Below are 20,025 nucleotides of genomic sequence, written 5' to 3'. Positions count from 1 at the left end.
ACACTTCATTATGCTTTTCCAAATTTGCTGACGAGAAAAGTCATCGTCACCTTTTCCTTTAACTCTGGAAATTAGTAACTCAACCCCAACATCCAACTACAGAGATTGGCTCCCCGCTGACGAATGAAAACAGGCGGAGAGCAGGGCAGCTCTCCTGACTGTGGATATAAACCAGGGCTCCAGGTGAAGTTCTCTCATCGACAGGATCACACAGCAACCATGAAGTGTCTCGTCTTCGTTCTGCTCGTCGGAGCTGCCTGTAAGCACACTTTTCTCTTCTCGTATTCACTGGTTTTTAATCATAGTGTGTTCACTTCTTTGCTGACAATTTGACCTCTTGTGTGTTTCCAGTTGCCCTGGATGACGACAAGATCGTCGGAGGGTATGAGTGCACGGCCCACTCCCAGCCCCATCAGGTGTCTCTGAACTCTGGCTACCACTTCTGTGGTGGTTCCCTGGTCAACGAGAACTGGGTTGTGTCTGCTGCTCACTGCTACAAGTCGTATGTCACTCCTTGATATTATAAAAACGAAGTTTTGCAATTTGGGATTCATTTGCTTTCAAGAGCCATCATGAAGCTCAGCTGCCACTAATCCTCTCTGTCCTCTCCAGCCGTGTTCAGGTGCGTCTTGGAGAGCATGACATCTACCGCAACGAGGGCACCGAGCAGTTCATCGACTCCTCCCGTGTCATCCGCCACCCCAACTACAACTCCTGGAACATCGACAACGACATCATGCTGATCAAGCTGAGCAAACCCGCCAGCCTTAACTCATACGTGCAGCCTGTGGCTCTGCCCACCAGCTGTGCCCCCGCTGGCACCATGTGCAAAGTCTCTGGCTGGGGCAACACCATGAGCTGTGAGTAGTAACTCCTGCACTGTGCTCTCCACTTCTATGTTTTACTGCAGTGCAGCTCCAGTTGAATCTCTTTGTTTTCTCTCTTGACCTCCAGCTGTTAGCGGCGACCAGCTGCAGTGCCTGAACATCCCCATCCTGTCTACCAGGGACTGTGAGAACTCCTACCCCGGCATGATCACTGATGCCATGTTCTGCGCTGGATACCTGGAGGGAGGCAAGGACTCTTGCCAGGTGTGTATTTTAAAGTTAACTCCTGGTATGAAATGGCCCTGTCATGTATTAAGTTTTATTTAACGCATTCTACCCTCTCTGTTCTCAGGGTGACTCTGGTGGCCCCGTTGTGTGCAACGGTCAGCTGCAGGGTGTTGTGTCCTGGGGCTACGGATGTGCTGAGAGGGACCACCCTGGTGTCTACGCCAAGGTAACAACAAAAATGATTCCAGATTTCCCTCTCAGCCTGTACTGCAATGCTTCGCTTATTTGCTGTTCTGACACTGGTCTCTTTTGTCGTTTCTAGGTCTGCATCTTCACCGACTGGCTGAAGAACACCATGGCCAGCTATTAAGTCCGATCCTGTGATCACCATCTCACTCTGCTGCCTTTCTTCTATCATTCAAACAACAGTATTGTTGTAAATGTGCAGCCGTTTTCCATCTGAGTCAATAAAGTCTTAAATATTCATTCCAGGTTTTTCTCTCTATTTTTTGCCTGTGTCTTTCTGCATCATCACACTGTCACCACAGTGTTACAGCTTCATTTTTACTTCATAATGACAACTTATAAACGGTACATTCATAGTTAAACTTCGGTATATAGTTATTTCACAGGTGGGAACAATGAGCAACTGTTTATTTTGAAGTTGCAACTAATTTTTATAATGCATTCTAAACTGTTAATAAATAATGCTTAGTTCATCTCTAGACATTATCTAGATGACCATCATAAAGATGCAACTGATGTTTATGAACCTTTACACTTGCTTATTTAATGGTTTATAAAGCATTTTATGTCTGTTTGTGCAATAACTATTAACTAAAATGGCATAAACAAAGAATTCACCATCTATTAATGATGGTCATTATAATATGTTACCGGGTTCCCTGCATCTAATTTATTCATTGATCAACCTTAATGTTACAAAATTATGGCATATAAAATGCAGCATGTAACAGGTTATAGGTGTTAATGTTAGCACTTATGCACTCATTTTGGGGACATTTTTTGTTTCTCTATTCTTTGATGCATTCTCACCTTAAAATTGCCAAAAAAAAAAAACAGAAAAAAAAGGTACAGTTTGTCTTAGTCTTCCTCTTCTTCTTTGCTCAGGATTACCAGAAACATTGTCAAACATAATCGACTCTGCATGCAGCCCGTGTGCCTTCAGATAGTAGAGTGGAGGAAAGAAAACCGTCGTACTGACGTTAGATTGATAACTGTGAGAATGTGAAGTAGCAGAAAAATCCTTTCTCTGATAGACATCTGGAGGAGAGACTGAGCAGATAAAAAAAGTAGGACGAGTTAACACACTCTGGACAACAAGACGAGAAGACACAGGCAGGACAAGAAACCTAAAAAAAAAAGACAAAGAGAGAATCATAGGAGACTCGACTGAGACTGAAACACTTTTGCTTTCAGAATGCAACAAATGTAACTATTTTAAAGTCAAATGCTGTGGAAATCTAATTTGGTAGCATGTCTAGATGCAAAACATGTGACTGTATAGTATGTCCTAAACTAGGTCAAAGTAAGAACGAATGTGAAAACTGTCGCGCTAAAAAACGTTTTTTTCTTTTTCCCAGATATAATATTCATCTGTTAATTTTATATTTGCTTGAATTTTTGTATTAGTTGTCGTATTAAGTATTGTTGTTCTTCTTTACTTCATTCTTTACTAGGGCACTTAGATGATTTTGCTCTCCTGATGCGAGACATTATCTCACCAATAACATTTCTGAACCGAATTGTGTTGATCTGTATTGAGAGGAATAATTCATGTGTACATGTGGAAGCGGTCGCTCTGTGCAGGAGAGCTTTCCCTGCAGTTCTTCCATTTGTGAGCGAGTGAGTCGGTCTGTGAGAGAAGCTCCACCTGGCGCTGCATCAAGGGGCCACGTCAAGGTCAGGATGCTGATTACAACCTGCACAGAACACACTGTGCTGCACTCGAACCAGGCAGGAGCAACGACAGAGCAAACACAAATCATGCACGCGGTTTCATGGGGCATTCGGGGACATGGCTGTACATCCCGAGTCACGTTAAAACATTTCAGAATTTTAGGATCTTAGTAAGCACACAAAAGTTTTCCAATCAGCACACTTTGAGGGTTTTGATTGGTCAGCAGCACCAGGGTATATCTCGACAGCTGGCACGGGTTGAAAGATTCAATAAAAGCCCGGCATGGGTCCAGAAAAAGTCTTGCATCTTAGTCCAGTCATGAGGTCTCTGGTCTTTGCTCTGCTCCTCGGGGCTGTATGTAAGTAAAAGTATCAACATTTAGAAACAATCTCAGGGTGTGTTTAGTACGGAAATACAATGTCTTGAAAGATTGTGGGTTAATTATTTGCCAAAGAAAATCTACATTGGAAAAAAATTCTTCTTCAAAAGTATGTAAAAAAAAAAAAAAAAAGAGGGCAAGGTTCTTATTTTAAGTGTAATGAGATATTATGACAAGAAATTAGATAAATATTCCAAGTTTTATGCAGTGTATGGCATATCAAAAGGCAGAAAAGATGCTAAATGTTTAACATTTAGACTTATAAATATATCCTTTTTTACAGTTGCCACAGAGGATGACAAGATTGTTGGAGGGCATGAGTGCACACCTCATTCTCAGCCCCATCAGGTGTCTCTGAACTCTGGCTACCACTTCTGTGGTGGCTCCCTGGTCAATGAGAACTGGGTGGTGTCTGCTGCTCACTGCTACAAGTCGTGAGTGCTCCTTAAACATCATCTCTGAAACAACACGACAAATGACAAAGTCTCTCACAAGCCATTCCTCTCAACCTCCTTCTCTCCCTCTCTTTCAGCAAAATGGACATTGTCCTTGGTGATCACAACCGTTGGTTCATGGATGGCAACGAACAGATCATTCCTGCTGCCCGTGTGATCCCTCATCCCAACTACGAGTCCTGGCTGGTCAACAACGACATCATGCTGATCAAGCTGAGCAAACGTGCCACCCTCAACCAGTACGTGCGGCCTGTGGCTCTGCCAACTAGCTGTGCCCGAGCTGGCACCATGTGCACGGTCTCTGGATGGGGTGTGACTATGAGCTCTTGTGAGTATCAAACACAGACAAAGCTTCTGTGATTCACTTTACATTTGCACATCTTTGACTCTGCATCTCCACAGCCGCTGACAGTAACAAGCTGCAGTGCCTGGACGTCCCCGTCCTGTCTGATGAGGACTGTGACAACTCCTACCCCGGCATGATTACCGAGGCCATGTTCTGCGCTGGATACCTGGAGGGAGGCAAGGACTCCTGCCAGGTTTGTTTCTCTGCTTTCCTTCAGCACAAAGCCTTCATGACTTATCTAGTATCCTCAGCACTCATGTTGAGACTTGAACGAACGGCTGTCTTTGCTTCCCCACTCTCAGGGTGATTCTGGTGGTCCTGTCGTGTGTGACGGTGAGCTGCAGGGTGTTGTGTCCTGGGGCTTTGGGTGCGCAGAGAAGAACCACCCCGGTGTCTACGCCAAGGTAAAAAGAAAAAACATTTTCTTACAGCAATCATGTATTTCTCTTTCATAGCAAGGAAATGTCCTCAAAGCCTGAAGTGACACAAAGCTTTCAATATGCCTTTTCCATTTACGTTTCCCTCTCTCTTCCATCAGACGTGCATTTTCACAGACTGGCTGCAGAGCACCATGGCCACTTACTGAGTTCAGTCCAATCACACCTCTGTTACAGGCAGTTTCTTTACTGCACAATGTGTCAACGAAGCTGCGCCTGTTGTAAAGGAAGTGTAAATAAAGCATGTGTAATGCCCACATTCTTTTTAGTTGCACTTTTGTTTTGTTTGTTGTCACTTAATCTCTCTGATCTGCCTGGTAACTCTACAAGACAAATGAAATGAGGGAAACAACTTTTATATTGAGTTGAATTCAGGTATGGTGGGAAAATGCTCCAGTAGACTGACACATTACTGATAACTCACTCCAGTTGATTCTATTAATCATTTTGGGCCTTGGTCACATCTTTATGTTGATATCACTCAGATAGCTGGAGGTGAGATGCCAAAGGTCCACTTTCAAATTTGCCGTACCAGTATTGCCTAACTTTGGAGTATTATTTAGCCCTATTTCATGACAAGCTAGCATGACAAGGTTGGTACCAGCGGATGTCTGAGTTTGTCTCGTCTAACATGAAATCACAACTTTTGGGCTGGCTTTAAAAAAAAAACAGTGGGACACTGTGGCAGTTCTGGCAGATAAATTGCTCACAGGCCAGCCCAACCTGCGTAACAATATAAACAAAAGACATAGAAATCTAGGGGGGGAACGTCCAGTGTCTGCTACTTGGACAATAAATAACAAACAAACGCCTCCTACCAGCCCCAGGGAAATACAATGACACACTGAAGGTGTAAAGGGGCTTGGATTTTAAGGGGTTCCCAAATAAACACAATTTTCCTCACTAGAAAGATGTGGGCAGCCAAGAAGACCCAATAGGGCCTTACCAGGCCAGAGTTTCTGTCTGGCAATCTAAGGGGAATGAGGTTCTCTATAGGTCAGGGACAGATTCAGAATGAGGGTCCCCTGTGTGCCATTCCCCCACCTTCTTTAAGCCTTCATAGAAAGGGTGTCATCACACCGTGATTGGCTCGGAGGGAAATGCCCAAAGCTGCTTCCCCCCCTCAATGAAGAGTCAGTCTCCCCACCCCGTGCACAGGTGATGTGAATTCCCTGCAGTCAGTCTTGAGGGATTCTAGAAAATCAGCCCCAAAGAAAGAAAGATGGCAAGTCTCAAACAAACAATGGGAATACTACACTGCCCCCTATGAAGGTTGCCGCTTAGTTTAATTCACTGAGAAATATAATGCTATCTGCCACATGTGTTTGTCTTGAACACACTTCCTGTAAATACAGACCACGCCCACTCTGATGATGTCAGACCAATCCAAACCACTGATTAGTGGCATGAGGTGTTCTGGCAACAATTCAAGATTTGTTTTGGGGATTGGCTGTTGATTTTGCAAACGTTAAATCATCGAATTTCACACCTGTCCCACTTTACCTGATGTCTCATATAACCTAAACATTGATTAAATTATAAAACATGCAGTTATAATTAACAAATAGGTCTAACAGATAAAAAAAGAACAAAATCGTGAAGAAATAGTGTTCAATAGAATCAAGACATATGTCTGTATAAATCAAGAAACAGAAAAAAAAAACAAGCAAAGAGCTCCATTTATGATATAATTAATCTAAATAAACAGCGCCATAAAGATATGTAGGGACAAAGTGAATCATGAAAATAGAAACAATGTCTTGATTTTTTTTTTTTTTTTTTTTTTTTTTGCTGTAGTTCCTTTCAGTTTTTATCGTTTGTTCTTGTTTCTGACTGAGGTGGATTCAGCGGAACTGTCGCTCCCTCTTTCCATGAGCACGTCGGACAGTTTAGACGACGCACCACCAATGTCAACCGCAGCGCACTGACTCAACTGACCTCAGGATTGTTTCTAATTTTAAGGTCACCGCTCTATTATTGACACATAGTAAAGTTTAATGCGTTTTCACGCTAAGCTCGGAAAGCTTTCCCTGTCTTTGTAGTTTGGTTTTCCGTTCGTCCATCGCGGAACTTTACCGGACAAGATGCGCCTCACGCTGCAAATGTTGATCTCCCACGGCCGGGTGGCCCGGAGGATGGGTCTGGGTCCGCAGTCCCGAATCAACATGCTGCGGAACATCTTGACAGGACTCGTCCGACACGAGAGGATAGAAACCACGGTGGGCCGAGCAGATGAAGTCCGCTTCTACGCCGAAAAGGTAACGAGCTAGCTAGTTAGCTAACAGAAAGCTAATGCTACAGTACATGACAACATGTGTGTTCACAAGCTAAATGAAAACAGTGAAACTATGTTGAAATGTTGTTGCGGTGAAGGTTCAGCATCAGCTAGCAGACATTTGATCAAACATTTGACCACAGAGTTGCAGAGTGGTAGAAGAAAAGTTATATGCATATAAACGTTAATATTGAATATCTGTCATAAAATCAGTTACAAAAGAATAAATTGTACATTTAATATAATTTGCAGGATGTGTTGGACTGATGAAAGGCAACTACAGTAAATCGTCTTTGTATCACGTTAAACACTCTAATTATTAAGCGATTTATTTTTTATTGTGTGTGTTTAACCTGGAGGTGCAGGATATATATCAGACAGATTACAGACAGTAAACTTAGTTTTAGGTTGGATATTGGACACAGGTTACACAAAAACAATGTTTCTTCATGCTGACTTGATGATAAAAGTGTAAATTGTGATGACATTTTTTTTTAAATAAGAATTGTTTTGGAGTCACTGGGTCACATGACATCGAAGCTATTGAAAAGAAATGCTGAGGTTTCATGGTAAATATTCAGTTATAATAGATGTTCACAAGTTTATAATAATAAATATATACTAATGTATCAATAAATACACATTTACAAATTAATTCATTGTTTTATGTTTTAATAGTCAATAAAAAGAAGAACTATAAATAGAGTTCACAAGTGAAATATTTATACATCAATAAACAGTTCAAATTAAGAAGGGATTCACAAAAACAACATTAAACATTTATTTTATTCATAAATAACTAATGGTATTTAATCTATTTGAAAATGCAGTTTAAAAAGACAAATAAAGAGCTGGATTCACAAATTGAATTTAAGAATACAGATTTTAATTAGACATCTGCTTTTCCTTTTCCTGTTAGCTATTGGATTTGCTCACTCATTTAGCCTCTCCAGTTAGCCTTTCCGTGACACTTTGGTCCTTTAGCTGGTAAAACAATGCAAACTGGCTGATGTAACAAGCTTTCTGATTGGTTATTGTCATCTGCAGATGTATGGCTTTCATAATGTTGTCTAATGGGCAAAAATCTTTGGGCCGCATTGCATCACATGACGATGCAATTACACGGTTTGGTCACTACAAAAACTGGTTTCAAAGCCTGGCATTGGAGGCGTACACTCTACTGAGTGCCATTTTACAGTAGTAGTAACGCTGTGTGGTTTTAATGCGTGGAAAGTTAAAGTATTCCTGTGGAACATTGGGACCTCCTTCAGGATGCTTTAGGGACGTAGTACGACAATCACTGGACCACATGTCAGCTTGATTTCCGATTTTCCTGCCAAAATGTTCATCCCACAATGCTTCACTTTATGTATTTATATATCACCAAAAATGTTTGTATGTGACGATAAAGACATGAAACATTTCTCTATCTTCCAGACACATAATTCTGACTGTATGTGTTTTCTTGTTTTGTTTTTCCCAGCTGGTCGACTACGCCAAAAAGGGAGACACTGATGAGAAGGCGATGAAAATGGCCAGTTTTTGGCTGACGGTACGTTTTTCTGCAGCTCTTGTCAACTGTGGACTGTTTCACGCTGTGTCCCTCTGAATATTAAACAGTCTGTGAAGCGAGTGTTAAGTGAAGTCTTCTTCCTCTGCAGGAAAAAGATCTAATCCCAAAGCTCTTCAAGGTCCTCGCTCCACGCTTTGAGACTCATTCAAATGGCTACACACGGATGGCACGCATCCCCAACAGACAGAACCTGGACAGAGCTAAGATGGCCGTCCTGGAGTACAAAGGCAACCCCTTCCCGCCTCTCTTTCCTGTGAAAAAAGAGAATGAACTCACTCTCATTAACCAGCTGCTCAAAGGCTACCGAGAGGATAGGGCACAACAGTTAGCTGCCAGAGCTTAATTAAAACCATGCTGGTGTTGGATCAGTGATAGTGGTCCCTGCAGGGTGATGGCTGGGTGCTGAGATGCTTCTGAAGACTCACTCGCAGATGCTGCAGATTATGGCTTATAGAGACTGATTACTTATGTTCACAGAAACAACAGTTCAGCTCCAGAGTCAACTGATGGAAAGGAAATGTATGAAAATTATGTATTAATAAATATTATTTCTTAACAAAATTAAGAATTATTTGTTCATTTCTTTTAACACTTAAACAGCTCAGCCCCGTTACACATTAAAGGTCCAATGTGTTGGTAGCATTAACTTTATTTTAAATGCTGTTGCAGGATGTTATGAGACACTCATATATATATATAAATCAAAAAGGGGGATTGTTGTATGGCAGCTTTTGCTCACTGGAGGCTGTTCAATGCATTTTCAGCCAGCATCTATGAAAGCCCACAAGGGACTTTACTAAAATTATCATTTTCTACATTATGTGTCCACATATAATGAAAATGCAGTAATTCAATTTGCATGTACAAAAAGAGCGTGATGAAATGTCGTGTGAACGTAACACGCTAGGTTCAGACATTGTAAATGTCAAGCAGTTTTTCCACTTTCATTTTAATTTAGCCACAGAAGGCCCATGCACGTATGAGAAAGTGTTGATGCAAATTGAATTATTGCATTTTTATTTATAATTAAATAACACATTTTGCATTATTCTTTTAATGATGTCCCCTGTGGGCTTCCATAAGCACCAGCAGATTACTAAAATCTGTTCTGTTTGCTACAGTAGCTAATCAACTTTTTATGGATAAGTGACAAGAAAAAAAATTCAGTTAATTATTTTTCTTTGTAAATGAGTGAACCATCCATTTATTTCTGCCACTTGTTTAAGTCCAGATCATGTTAACTGATTAATAATTCCACTATGAATTGTTAGATACAGCTGGGACTTGTCACAAAACTTTTATATAAATGTCAAGACATTCATGTATTTGACAAATAATACTCGTCCCTGCTGGGGTTCAGTCATTCTTTGAATGGTGTGACTGTGAAAAAGGTACTAATTTGCATTCTGCGTGGTCCCGGAAAGGGTTGTGAATTAATCAACACAGCACAAATCCTTTGTGACACAGGAATGAAAAAGCTCTATTATGCTGTATGCAGATAAAGAAGGATGAAAAAGGAGCAAGTGGCCAAATTATTTTATCACATCATCTCAAAAATGTCTTGTGAACTGAACATCACAGATTGTTACCAAACAATGTAAGAAGCTTGAATTTCTCTTGAAGACTTTGGCAGCGATCGGGCTGAAGAGCCGTTTACACATTTAGACCCTCGCTGGAGAACGAGCACAGACGGGGCACAGTTTGTTGTGACACTGCACTCCAGCAGAGCAGGATACTGGCAGTGGCTGTGAAATAATTAGGCTAGCCTACATCAGATTGTAAGCGGCCTGGAGTCTCCGTCCCTGTGGTGTTTTACTTTAATGGACTTGTGTAATGAGAACAAATTCTAAATGTGATTTACAGATATTAGATCGACTCCTTTGGACACATGCCCTTGTCCTACCTGGAGCAAAGACGCAGCAGAGAAATAACACACACACCTCTAATAAAACCATATTTTTTAATTATTTTGGCAAAAAGTGTATATGTACAGCGTATTTAGAATTGTCATTCGACACCATTAAAATGCATTTGAACAGTGCTTCAGTGATGTGCTCTTAACCAGATCGCTCTGAGTCGCCTAAAAGCTGTGCTGTTTTCTGTCATGCATACATAATCTCTTTTTCTTCAACTTCTCTCCCCCAAGTGTGTGTCTCAGTCCTGTAATTGCATGTCAATATACACAAGGTTGAAGCAGTGATACAGTATCAGTAGGCCCCCCATGTCTGTCAGTCGAGTCACCCAGCATCTATTCAGTCGAGTCATGGCAACCATAATAGGCAACAGCAGACAAAATGGCAGACATGCCTCTATATAAACCAGACACATAATCAGAAATAACGACTAGTACTCTAATTCAAGTATCATTCTGTTTCACAGACTAAGTTACACCTCTTGACTACACTCGTACAAGTTACACACCACAGTCCTAACATCCTAAAGTACTCCATTACAGCAAGATTGCCATTGATAAATCTGTGGACTATTAGCCGAGTACCACCACTTTTTATGAACCAGAAATCAATGAACGTACAAGATAAAACTGGAGAATTTGTTAGTGTCCTTTTCTTTTCTTTCAGGAAGCTGGTGGTAAACTCAGTTTTAGTGAATTACAATGTCAGTAACTCAGTGTTAAATTACACTGACCAAGCGTGACACGTTCCCCGACAATGCCCCGGACAGTCGGATGACATTTTTCAGACTGTATTTACAGGCGTATGCATCTGGAATACTACTCGATGTGGTGTGGATACAGGTTTTCAAAGCAGTCTTATAAGGTGACGTCATCACGAATAAACAGACTAAGACCAGGAACATTAAAGTGCTCCATGCAGGACAGACAAAGGCTCTTTTTTTTTGTTTTTTTTCTCGTTTTGTTTAGTCATAGCTCGATGTTAGGGGATACAAAACTTAGGGACATTTGTTCGGCTTATTTTGCGCGCTTTGAAAGTTAAAGTGAGATAAAGTCAACAAAGATTCATGTTTCAGGTACTAGACAGGGGTGAGGATGAAGTTACTCGTGTTTGAAACGCCTCCCCGTTCTTTGAATCCTAAATGGACGCGTTTGCAGCTTTAGAAAATGAAATTCAACAAAAAGGTGCACTTCAGTATTGCGGTAACTTGAAAATCACCCCTGTCCTTGTGCTGTATTGCATCAGTACATTCACCAACGTCTACATACACAGAAATGACATTATTTCAGCAGGCGTATTCTGCACTCCGGCGAAAATTCAGACTGAAACGGATAGATACTGGTTTTTATATTGCGTAGACGAACAGCGCAAGTTCTCCATCGGAGTAACAGGTGAACAGAATTTATCCAGTCAAAAATATACCAAAGCCTATTGTATGCATTTACAAAAGTATAGATTTCAATACACACAATAAGCGAGTAGTTTATGGTCACGTGGAGTACACAAATCAGCGCCTCGGACGGGAAATACAATACAAACATGCGTGTTTTTTTTTTTTTTTAAGAGTACCTAGAAGTGCCCACAGTAAACGTGACATTTTAACATTTACACATCAGCATATCAATCCAGAATAACCAGCTGCAATGAAGGCATATAAGAATATAAATTAACCCATCAAACTCCATGTAGAGTAAATATCTATCATTTATCAAAATGTGACAAACATAAAAAAAAAAAGTCTCTTCTTTTTTTTTTTACATGAATTGGATAAATGTAATGGCATGAGATTCCTCTGATGGTCACAGCACCAACTGGAATTAAATGACGCGGAAAAAAGAAAACATGGAAACAAATTTCCGTCCCTTTTAAACAGAACTACGCAGAGCTGTGGCTCCCCTCCCGGTTTCTAGCTATTTACAAACTCTTCCAGGCAACACCATCAACGCCTCATGAATTTTTGAATAAAAGTATTTCAAGGATTTTGTTCATTTCCGCCCCGTGCACAGCTATCATTCTATTGCTCTGGCTACATCCACTTTGTCATCCTTCTCCCTCTGTGCCTTTTTTACTGGTCAACATCAAATATTTATTGCTTCTTTATTCTTTAACAAGCTCAGCATTCCTATCTCACAGCCTCCATTCGGGTTAGTTTTCCATTTACAGGTGAAAAAAGGGGTTCACCTTTTCTTCATCCAGCCAAACTTCAAACAGTAACACCTTGAATTTCCTCTTTGACTCTTCCTTTACTTTGAATTGTCACTCTGTCCATTCCAGCCCTGCCCTCTGTCTTTTTTTCTCTCCATCTCATGCCTTCGTCCCGAACCCTCCTCCTCCTCCTCCTCCGCCTCCTCCGCTCTGCATGCTGAAATACTCGGTGAAAGACGGGAGCCGGGGTGGCAGCGGGGGTGAGCGTGTGGCCGGACGTGGGGGTATCGGCGGCGGAGGCGGGGGCAATATCGCCGTCAGGTCAGCGGCAGTGGTGATGATCTTCTGCTCGCTGTTCCTCGGCACCTCAGGTCCTTTACGAGCCACCGTCTCCTCCACCGTCTTCACCGGATCCTGGAAAGGAGAAGGTAATAGTTTTACACTTTTAGACCCGGTCTGATGATCCTCAGAGTGAGAGAGGTGATACTTGGTTTTTGTATGCTGACCTCAGATAATCACATTTAATATGTTTTATATTTCATATTATCATAATTATTCCATATCAGCTGTCATATCTTGGTACTCTACTCAACACTGACTTCATTTCATGTGTATGTGAAGAGCTTCCAGGGTCTCGACAGCTAAAAATAAACTTATGAACCTGAGAATAAGCATAATTTGTGACATTTAAGGATAAAGATTGAGATGAAATAAAGACACTCAGCCCGGGCAGATTTATCCGATCTCGATCTGTACTTTGTCCACTCTGACTCTGACCACACGTCCGAACAAACCAGCCTAAACTAAGAAACCTTTTCCTGCCTGATTGATTTGAACTTCCTCCGACCCTCGGCTTAAGTAATTTTCCTTTCAGGACATTACAGAAATGTGTTGCCCTTGCAAGAAAGTGGGTCCTTGTGTCAGCAGCACCACACCATACATCACTTTCTGACAGCTTCCTCTACAGCTCACAGATGCTGAGGAGGTTATGTAGGTCGGGGGTAAATTACACATGTAACCAAGTTTCCTGACCTCCGGTTCAATTACTTCACTCTACAGAAACTGAAACACTAATATTCAGAGGGATCAGAGCCTTTATGTAGCAACCATAATTTATTCATATTATTCAGTGCAATCAAGTTCAATATACATGTGTATCACGCACAATCTAGGGCTGCAAATTGCGATTATTGTCTTTATTGTTTAATCTGCCAATTATTTATTCTGATTAATCCAAACTCACTTTAAAGCAATTTGCTTATGTATGCATTACCGTGAATGAGAGCAAACTTAACAAGTGTTAAACCAGCATTTTAGCAACTAGTTACAGTTTCCTCTACTTCATCAATTTGGTTAAAAGAAATTGCTGAAGATACATCATAAGATTACTTTATTGTGATTCTGTTGAAATGATACACAAGTACCTGCCGTCCTGTCGTCTATGAAAACACATGAACAAAGTATCAGAAACACTTCTACACGATCCAAATCTCACTCGTCTTAAATGTAATCAGATTTCTTTGTTTTCAGTAACAGTATCATTTCATGTGCTGCAACACATGAGTGGCCTATCAGGCATTTCTTACTTTAAGTTACTAGAACCTGCAGCTGCAGATTTCAGCTCCTCCAGCTTGGATGATTTTTAAATTAAAATCACTATTTTATGCTGTCCGAGAATCGTGCCTATCTCGGAAAGACTAAATTGTTTGCTAGACAATTTTCAGTGTGGCGCCCGACCAATTTATATCACACAGACGGCTCTGACGCACTCAAAATTCATCCTTCGGGCAAAAAGAGTGCGCGCCGCACTCAGATTTACTTTGCTCTTTCACCAAATGACCCGCCAATAGACTCACCGTGACAATGCAAGTAATCACATTCCCTTCACTCAGTGCAACAAAGAGCTGAGACACTTATTCCCCCACCTTGATTCCACAGTAATAAACTAAACGCAATGTTGAAAATCAGAGTGTTTCATTGTACTTTCTTGTGCGGTCTCCCAAATGTCTTCCATTTCGATGTCTGCAGCAAATGCAGCAATTCTGCAGTTCGATTTCGAACAAGAACCAGGAGAGCTAAGCACATTACTTTGCTTTACACTGGCCTCAAGGAAGTTGGACAATTAATTTCTGATTGCTAGCACTGGATTGTAAAACACATAATGGCTTACATCATCACAACAACTTCAAAAGATGGTTGTTTTCTCCTCTGCACATTTTTGGGCTGATAATAACTGCCGTGTAACTTCATTAAATCCACTGTCTTGAAGTTTTAAAGCTTTTTTTATACAAGAAACATTTTGCCTCCGTGTTTGAAACGTGCTGCGACTTGTAAACTTGTCTTTCCTTGTCAGTATTTGGGTGCTGCCGCTTCGTGTTGTATTATTCCTGCTTGTGTCTGCACATTGTATCAGAGCGGGAGAAACGATTCACAGCTCCTCTCTGCCACTCATTTCGGTGCAGTGTGAAAAAAAAGCAACTTCCACCAACTCGAAAGTTCCCCAGCGCTAGACAATTCATCACAGCAAACACGACACCTTAATTTGGTCTTGTCAAAGTTTCCATTTAATCATTATTTCCCAGTGCCCGAGTGTTTTCATATCACCGCGTGTGCTATGTTACGCCGTGCTCACTGTCATTAACCTGAAGCCCACAGGAAGACACGCCGAAAAAATAATGCCCAAAAAACATTTCCCTTTAGCAATCTGCGTCGTTACACTGATGCCTTCTAATTCGAGGTGTCTTTGTTAGATGAGACAGCAGTTAATTTCAAGCTAGGTTTGACACCGTATAGTTTGCATTGTAAAAGCATCAAAAACACGAGAACGACTTAGATTAATCTAATTACATACAGCGAATGCTGAAAGATGGTTGGGGGACTTTAATCTCGATATAGAGACGCATACTGTGCAGTACTTGAGATAAAGTTCTCAATCTGGTGCCCTGGTTTACCTTTAACCTCTTTCTGCACCTTGATTTACTTGTTCATGACTGGGGCAGATTTGTCAGATATTAATAGAGGTGTCACGACTCTCCAAATCCCTGATTCCATTAGACTTTCAAAGTCAAGGTCACGATTCTATTCCATTTTCTATGGATTCGATTTAAAAACTTCTTTTTTTTTTCTCAGCACTGACAGCTATGCAATTTCTAGACCATCACATCTGTGTTTCTACAGATGGTTGTTTTTTTCCCCCTGGCAACTTTCAAATTCCCCTTTAAAAAAAAACAACACTGTGGTAATTTACAACAACAACTTCACCACTTCCTGGAGGCTTTTTGCTGGTGAGAGTGAGGCAATTTCAAATATTATTCACCAAAAATAAAGATTCCAGACTTCAACAACAAGTACCGCCATTAAGCGATTCAACAATAAACAACAAAAAGATAGAAATTCAGTTTTTTAGTAAAAACAACATCTCTGCTGTCAGAGTTACCTCTGGCAACAGCCGGTTGATCATCTTTATGCACACTATATGTCTGGAAGTGCAGCTGCAGGCCACCCCTGAGCAAGATGTGTAATCTTTGAAGTGTTTTTAAATTTTTTCTAAGACATGTTCAAGTAGGCGAGGAGGGTGAATAGAAAAAGAAAAATACTGGGAGAATTGCAAATCCTGCTTTTGTTTTTGGTGACCGAAATTGAAGCTCATTTAAATTGAGTTTGATTAAGAATCAAAGTCACGACACCACGAGAGATTAATGATTAATAATGATCGTTTCACATTCATTTGTCTATTCATTCATGTGCATAAACACAGCCTTTTCTCATCTGTCTCTTCACAGAATAACACCAAGTAGTTCGAGCACGTTACATCGGCCTTTAGATATTTGCACTGGCTTCCTGTGTGTCAAAGCAAAGACTTACTACTTACTACTAATCTTACTACTCCTCTACAAAAGCACTTAATGGGCCTAAATACATGTCAGATTTATGTGTACGTTACAAAGCATCCAGACCCCTCAGGTCATCTGGTCCTCAGCGTTTCCAGGATCAAAACCATGCGAGGTGAAGCAGCTTTTTGTTTTTATGCTCCCCACCTTTGGAACAAATTTCCAGACTACCTGAGCTCTAATTGAGCTAAAATTGTCTGCTCATTTAAATCAAGGCTTAAAACATATCGTTCACTGTGGCTTTACAAAAAGCTGGATAAGTAACTCCTTTAAAAAAAGAATTATAATAGATTTCCCCTTTTTTATTGTCTTTTAAATGCATTTTAAAAAGTGAATTATTTTTTTCTCTTAACCCCTCTGACTTGCCTCCTGTCTGAATGGTGTTAAATTATTTAAACTTGCCTCGCCTTCCGCTTCCGCAGCAACTCCAATCTGGGATATAAAGCTTGCGTCCAAAAACATGTAAATTTAAACTTACTGACTGGATGGAGAAGAGTTCAGTGAAGTTTGGTTGAGAGTCTCCCAGGAAGGAGCTGTTTCCGTAGGCATGATGCGGAAAACTCTCCCCCCCTTCGCCTCCTTTCGGACTGGACAGCAGGATCCCGATCTGGGACGTCCGAACATGGTAGGGGAAGTTTTTATTGGCGGCAGAGGGTCGCGTGATTATCTGAAAGGGCGAGAGGATGAAAAGACCTGATGATTTCTGCAGATTCTTACATATATAATCCGTGTGTGACAGTGTATATATATTAGCTAACACATAGTGAGGGATATAAGGTCCCAGTGTAAGGTGGGACTTGCAGTGCGCGCAGAGAGAGGAGATATAAAAGGAGTTTGCGTGCGCAGTATGGGCCATTAGTAAAGAACAATGTGTCGAAGGTGAGGAGGAGGTAGATAATGATGTGTGGAGGAGACAATCAGCATGAGGCAGTTATGACTCGAGGATAGTGAATAATGTATGACTGACAGTGGCAATAATGACTCTTGAATAATGTGAACCGTGTTAAAGTGCAAGGGGTCTGCATGGGCGTGTGTGTGTGTGTGTGTGTGTGTGTGTGTGTGTGTGTGTGTGTGTGTGTGTGTGTGGTACGAACGAGGAAGACGATGTGGGCGTAGAGGTGGATGCCGAGCTGAATGCCGTTGACGATCTTCTCCCGGGCCCAACGCGGAATCCCGAAGTTGGCAATCAGAGCCATGACAGGCACTGCGAAAAACCTGAGGAAGACATGGAGTAGATTTTTTCGGATAATGGCGCGGAGAAAACACATTAAAAAGGAAAGATGGGAGAGAGGGAGGCGGAGAGAAGAAGAAATAGATGTAAAGCACAAGGAATGATAAAGATGAGATGAGAGGAGAGGCGTAGATAATGAGGCGGGAGATAGAGGCAGCAATGAGAGAGAAATACAGAGATAATATTAGTCTTTGTAATCGACTCTTTATTTCAAGCTATTATACACAGTGAGTGAAGGGCAGAGAGGCTGAGCTGCATACGTAGAGGACTTTTTCTCGGGGTTTGGCGAATTAAAAGCGCTACTTTCCAGTGTAAAGCCTTAAAATATCAAGCGCACGGGAGCATAAATTATTCTAGTGGGAGAAAATCTCATCATCAGCTGAGTAAAAATAGATATTTTCCTCTAGCAATCATTCGCTCGAATACAATTATCTGTAGTGTTGGTAGAGCGCAGAGGTCGTGCACACAGTGTTGTAAAAGGACAGTGTAAAATAAACAACTTTTCATTCCCGGACCACTAAAGCATCAGCTATCTCGTGCACCTTTTTTTTACAGAGCGGCATAAATTATTCAAATTGAAGAGACCTCAAACAGAGAATTGTGTGTTTTCCGACTCCTGCAATCTCTCGCTCAGGTGCTATTATCCCGCAGCGAGGGCACAGAGGGAAGAGAAATCTGTGTGGGCCCTTACCATAGCGTGTACGTGGTGAAGAAAGGGACGTAGAAGGGCTGTTTCTCGGGGTAGTGTTTCAGGGAGACCAGCACGGCGTAGCAGAACCACACGTAGGCCAGCAGCTGCAGGCCCATCAGTCCGTATCCTGCAGGGCTGTCGTAGGCGTACAGCACCTCACCTGGGTCAAAGAACTGGCACGGGAACGCAAGACGTTATGCCAAGAGGAAGGCGCACACATTACAACAAGCTAAACTTTTACACAAATTAGAAACCGAGCATCCATTGGCTTGACTTCACATTGTAGTCTGTGCTCTAATTACAAAGATGGATTGCTCCCGGTTCAGCTGACGCGCTGCACTGACCGAGCCAAAGCTCAGCTTGTAGCATTCTGCGCGAGTCTTTGACATTGACACTTTTTCTCCACAACTAGGTCATCCTGCATGTGTGTCCACAAGTTTGTCTGTGTGTGTCTGTGTGTGTGTGTTGCATCTGCGGACACTAGATTCTATTTCACAGTCCAGCGGCTGCATAGCATTGGCCACCATACAGGGTTACCCTTGCTACATAATGTATAGGTATGACGGCTCGGCGTGGAGCTTCTTGGGATCCATCCAGCCAATCGGAGCCTGTCAGACCCTCGGTTGCAGGCCCAGTAACAGGAGCACTCTCCAGGTCTTCATTTCAGTTTTCAATTGTAACCCAGTTTGGTGTATTTTTAGCAGTTGCTCCCTTGAGTTTGGAGCTCTTTAATAGCAGGGACCATGTAAGAGGGCAGGCTGCAGATAAATTACACTGCTTCAGATCCACATATTGCAGCGTGTGAGATGGCTATAGGCTCCAGCGTTAAATATAGCACGGATACATCCACTGCACTATTCCCACTGGGTCATTACCATGCTGGATTCAAAAGACTATAATCCACTGGCCCTAAATGTACCGTCATTACATCTGCCTGTGTTGAAGCGTCTGCGGTATGCTGAGATGTATGTAACTGTAACACTCCAGAGTGTGTTATTAATTCATAAGCTCGCATGCTCGACATCATAGCTGGTGAAATCTGTTTCCGTCCTCACACATACAGAGACACGGTATAATTAATGAGAGTGGAGCTCTCACAGTGTACTGATTAGTAGGTCTAACTTTCCAATCCCTTGAAACCCTTAAAGAAACAGTCATTGATCTAAGATTTATGATCTCAGGTACAGTGGTAAGAACTGCAGACCTCTGTAGCTGTGTTTGTGTTCGGGATTTGGCCCATCAGAATCCATGATTTGCAATTTGTAATTCATCAAGGATTTGTTTCCCTTAACAATCAACTTGATGCATATTCATAATTAGCAGTGTATCAATGTAATGAGTAATTTGACAGAAAAAAGCCATTACAGCCCACGTTGATTCGTGGGACCAACTCCCCCATGAATCATTGTGAAATTATTAATAAAAAAAGAGCCAAAGAGAGCAATAACACAAGTGCCAATATTGCGTCAAGCATTGTCAAGTCAGAAATCTCACACCCTGTCATCCTGGGTGTAATTTCAGATGCTGCTTTCAAGTCACATCTGAAGCGAAGGCACTCTGAACTGTTCACATGTTTAACTAGCTGCGATCTGAATGTAAATTAACCAAACTGCAGTAGATTTTGCTTTTGCTGTAGTAACTACTCCGCAGATGATTTTCTTAATGTGAAATTAAGGCTGCTACTCAAAAGATTATTTCCACTGCTGATTATCCT

General features: G+C 41.5%; 5 protein-coding genes across 5 annotated transcripts in view; 3 read left to right on the top strand and 2 right to left on the bottom strand.

Moving 5' to 3' along the window:
* Nucleotides 1-232, bottom strand: part of LOC115566653 (trypsin-2) — a 36,065-nt gene extending 35,833 nt beyond the window's left edge. Inside the window, exon 1 of the mRNA XM_030392547.1 lies at nucleotides 213-232. The gene's annotated coding sequence lies outside the window, so the exon portion shown is untranslated. The remainder of the gene's footprint in view (nucleotides 1-212) is intronic.
* The window catches only part of LOC115566656 (trypsin-2), a 35,889-nt gene extending 34,347 nt beyond the window's left edge, over nucleotides 1-1,542 (top strand). The window contains exons 2-7 of the mRNA XM_030392553.1: nucleotides 215-259; nucleotides 352-502; nucleotides 613-860; nucleotides 955-1,091; nucleotides 1,180-1,281; nucleotides 1,378-1,542. Coding sequence (XP_030248413.1) covers nucleotides 220-259; nucleotides 352-502; nucleotides 613-860; nucleotides 955-1,091; nucleotides 1,180-1,281; nucleotides 1,378-1,425 — 726 coding nt within the window. The 5' untranslated portion in view covers nucleotides 215-219 and the 3' untranslated portion in view covers nucleotides 1,426-1,542. The remainder of the gene's footprint in view (nucleotides 1-214; nucleotides 260-351; nucleotides 503-612; nucleotides 861-954; nucleotides 1,092-1,179; nucleotides 1,282-1,377) is intronic.
* Nucleotides 1,543-3,282: 1,740 nt separating this feature from the next.
* LOC115566765 (trypsin-2-like) lies at nucleotides 3,283-4,852 on the top strand. Its single transcript, XM_030392744.1, has 6 exons — nucleotides 3,283-3,334; nucleotides 3,639-3,789; nucleotides 3,888-4,138; nucleotides 4,213-4,349; nucleotides 4,459-4,560; nucleotides 4,695-4,852. The coding sequence occupies exons 1-6, from the start codon at nucleotides 3,295-3,297 to the stop codon at nucleotides 4,740-4,742; spliced, it is 729 nt and encodes a 242-aa protein (XP_030248604.1). The 5' UTR covers nucleotides 3,283-3,294; the 3' UTR covers nucleotides 4,743-4,852.
* Nucleotides 4,853-6,455: 1,603 nt separating this feature from the next.
* On the top strand, nucleotides 6,456-8,996 carry mrpl17 (mitochondrial ribosomal protein L17). The gene is made up of 3 exons (XM_030393568.1): nucleotides 6,456-6,851; nucleotides 8,352-8,420; nucleotides 8,530-8,996. Exons 1-3 carry the CDS (start codon nucleotides 6,678-6,680, stop codon nucleotides 8,782-8,784), a joined length of 498 nt encoding a protein of 165 aa, XP_030249428.1. The 5' UTR covers nucleotides 6,456-6,677; the 3' UTR covers nucleotides 8,785-8,996.
* Nucleotides 8,997-10,382: 1,386 nt separating this feature from the next.
* tmem145 (transmembrane protein 145) overlaps nucleotides 10,383-20,025 on the bottom strand; it is a 51,158-nt gene continuing 41,515 nt past the window's right edge. Inside the window, exons 12-15 of the mRNA XM_030393567.1 lie at nucleotides 18,312-18,484; nucleotides 17,484-17,604; nucleotides 16,868-17,056; nucleotides 10,383-12,913 (exon numbers count right to left, since the gene is read on the bottom strand). Of these exons, the coding sequence (XP_030249427.1) occupies nucleotides 12,659-12,913; nucleotides 16,868-17,056; nucleotides 17,484-17,604; nucleotides 18,312-18,484 (738 nt within the window). The 3' untranslated portion in view covers nucleotides 10,383-12,658. The remainder of the gene's footprint in view (nucleotides 12,914-16,867; nucleotides 17,057-17,483; nucleotides 17,605-18,311; nucleotides 18,485-20,025) is intronic.

This window comes from Sparus aurata, chromosome 17, assembly GCF_900880675.1.
Source record: "Sparus aurata chromosome 17, fSpaAur1.1, whole genome shotgun sequence".
NCBI lineage: Eukaryota > Metazoa > Chordata > Actinopteri > Spariformes > Sparidae > Sparus > Sparus aurata.
The sequence above is the reverse complement of the archived record's forward strand: the minus strand, read 5'-3'. Positions and strand labels throughout refer to the sequence as shown.

Bases quoted from the DNA above. Each gene is read 5' to 3' on its own strand.
- LOC115566765 (XM_030392744.1), top strand. From the start codon at position 3,295: ATGAGGTCTCTGGTCTTTGCTCTGCTCCTCGGGGCTGTAT. The intron at 3,790-3,887 runs GTGAGTGCTCCT...CCTCTCTTTCAG, and splicing joins GCTGCTCACTGCTACAAGTC to CAAAATGGACATTGTCCTTG. The intron at 4,350-4,458 runs GTTTGTTTCTCT...CCCCACTCTCAG, and splicing joins GAGGCAAGGACTCCTGCCAG to GGTGATTCTGGTGGTCCTGT.
- mrpl17 (XM_030393568.1), top strand. From the start codon at position 6,678: ATGCGCCTCACGCTGCAAATGTTGATCTCCCACGGCCGGGTGGCCCGG. The intron at 6,852-8,351 runs GTAACGAGCTAG...TGTTTTTCCCAG, and splicing joins TCCGCTTCTACGCCGAAAAG to CTGGTCGACTACGCCAAAAA. The intron at 8,421-8,529 runs GTACGTTTTTCT...CTTCCTCTGCAG, and splicing joins TGGCCAGTTTTTGGCTGACG to GAAAAAGATCTAATCCCAAA.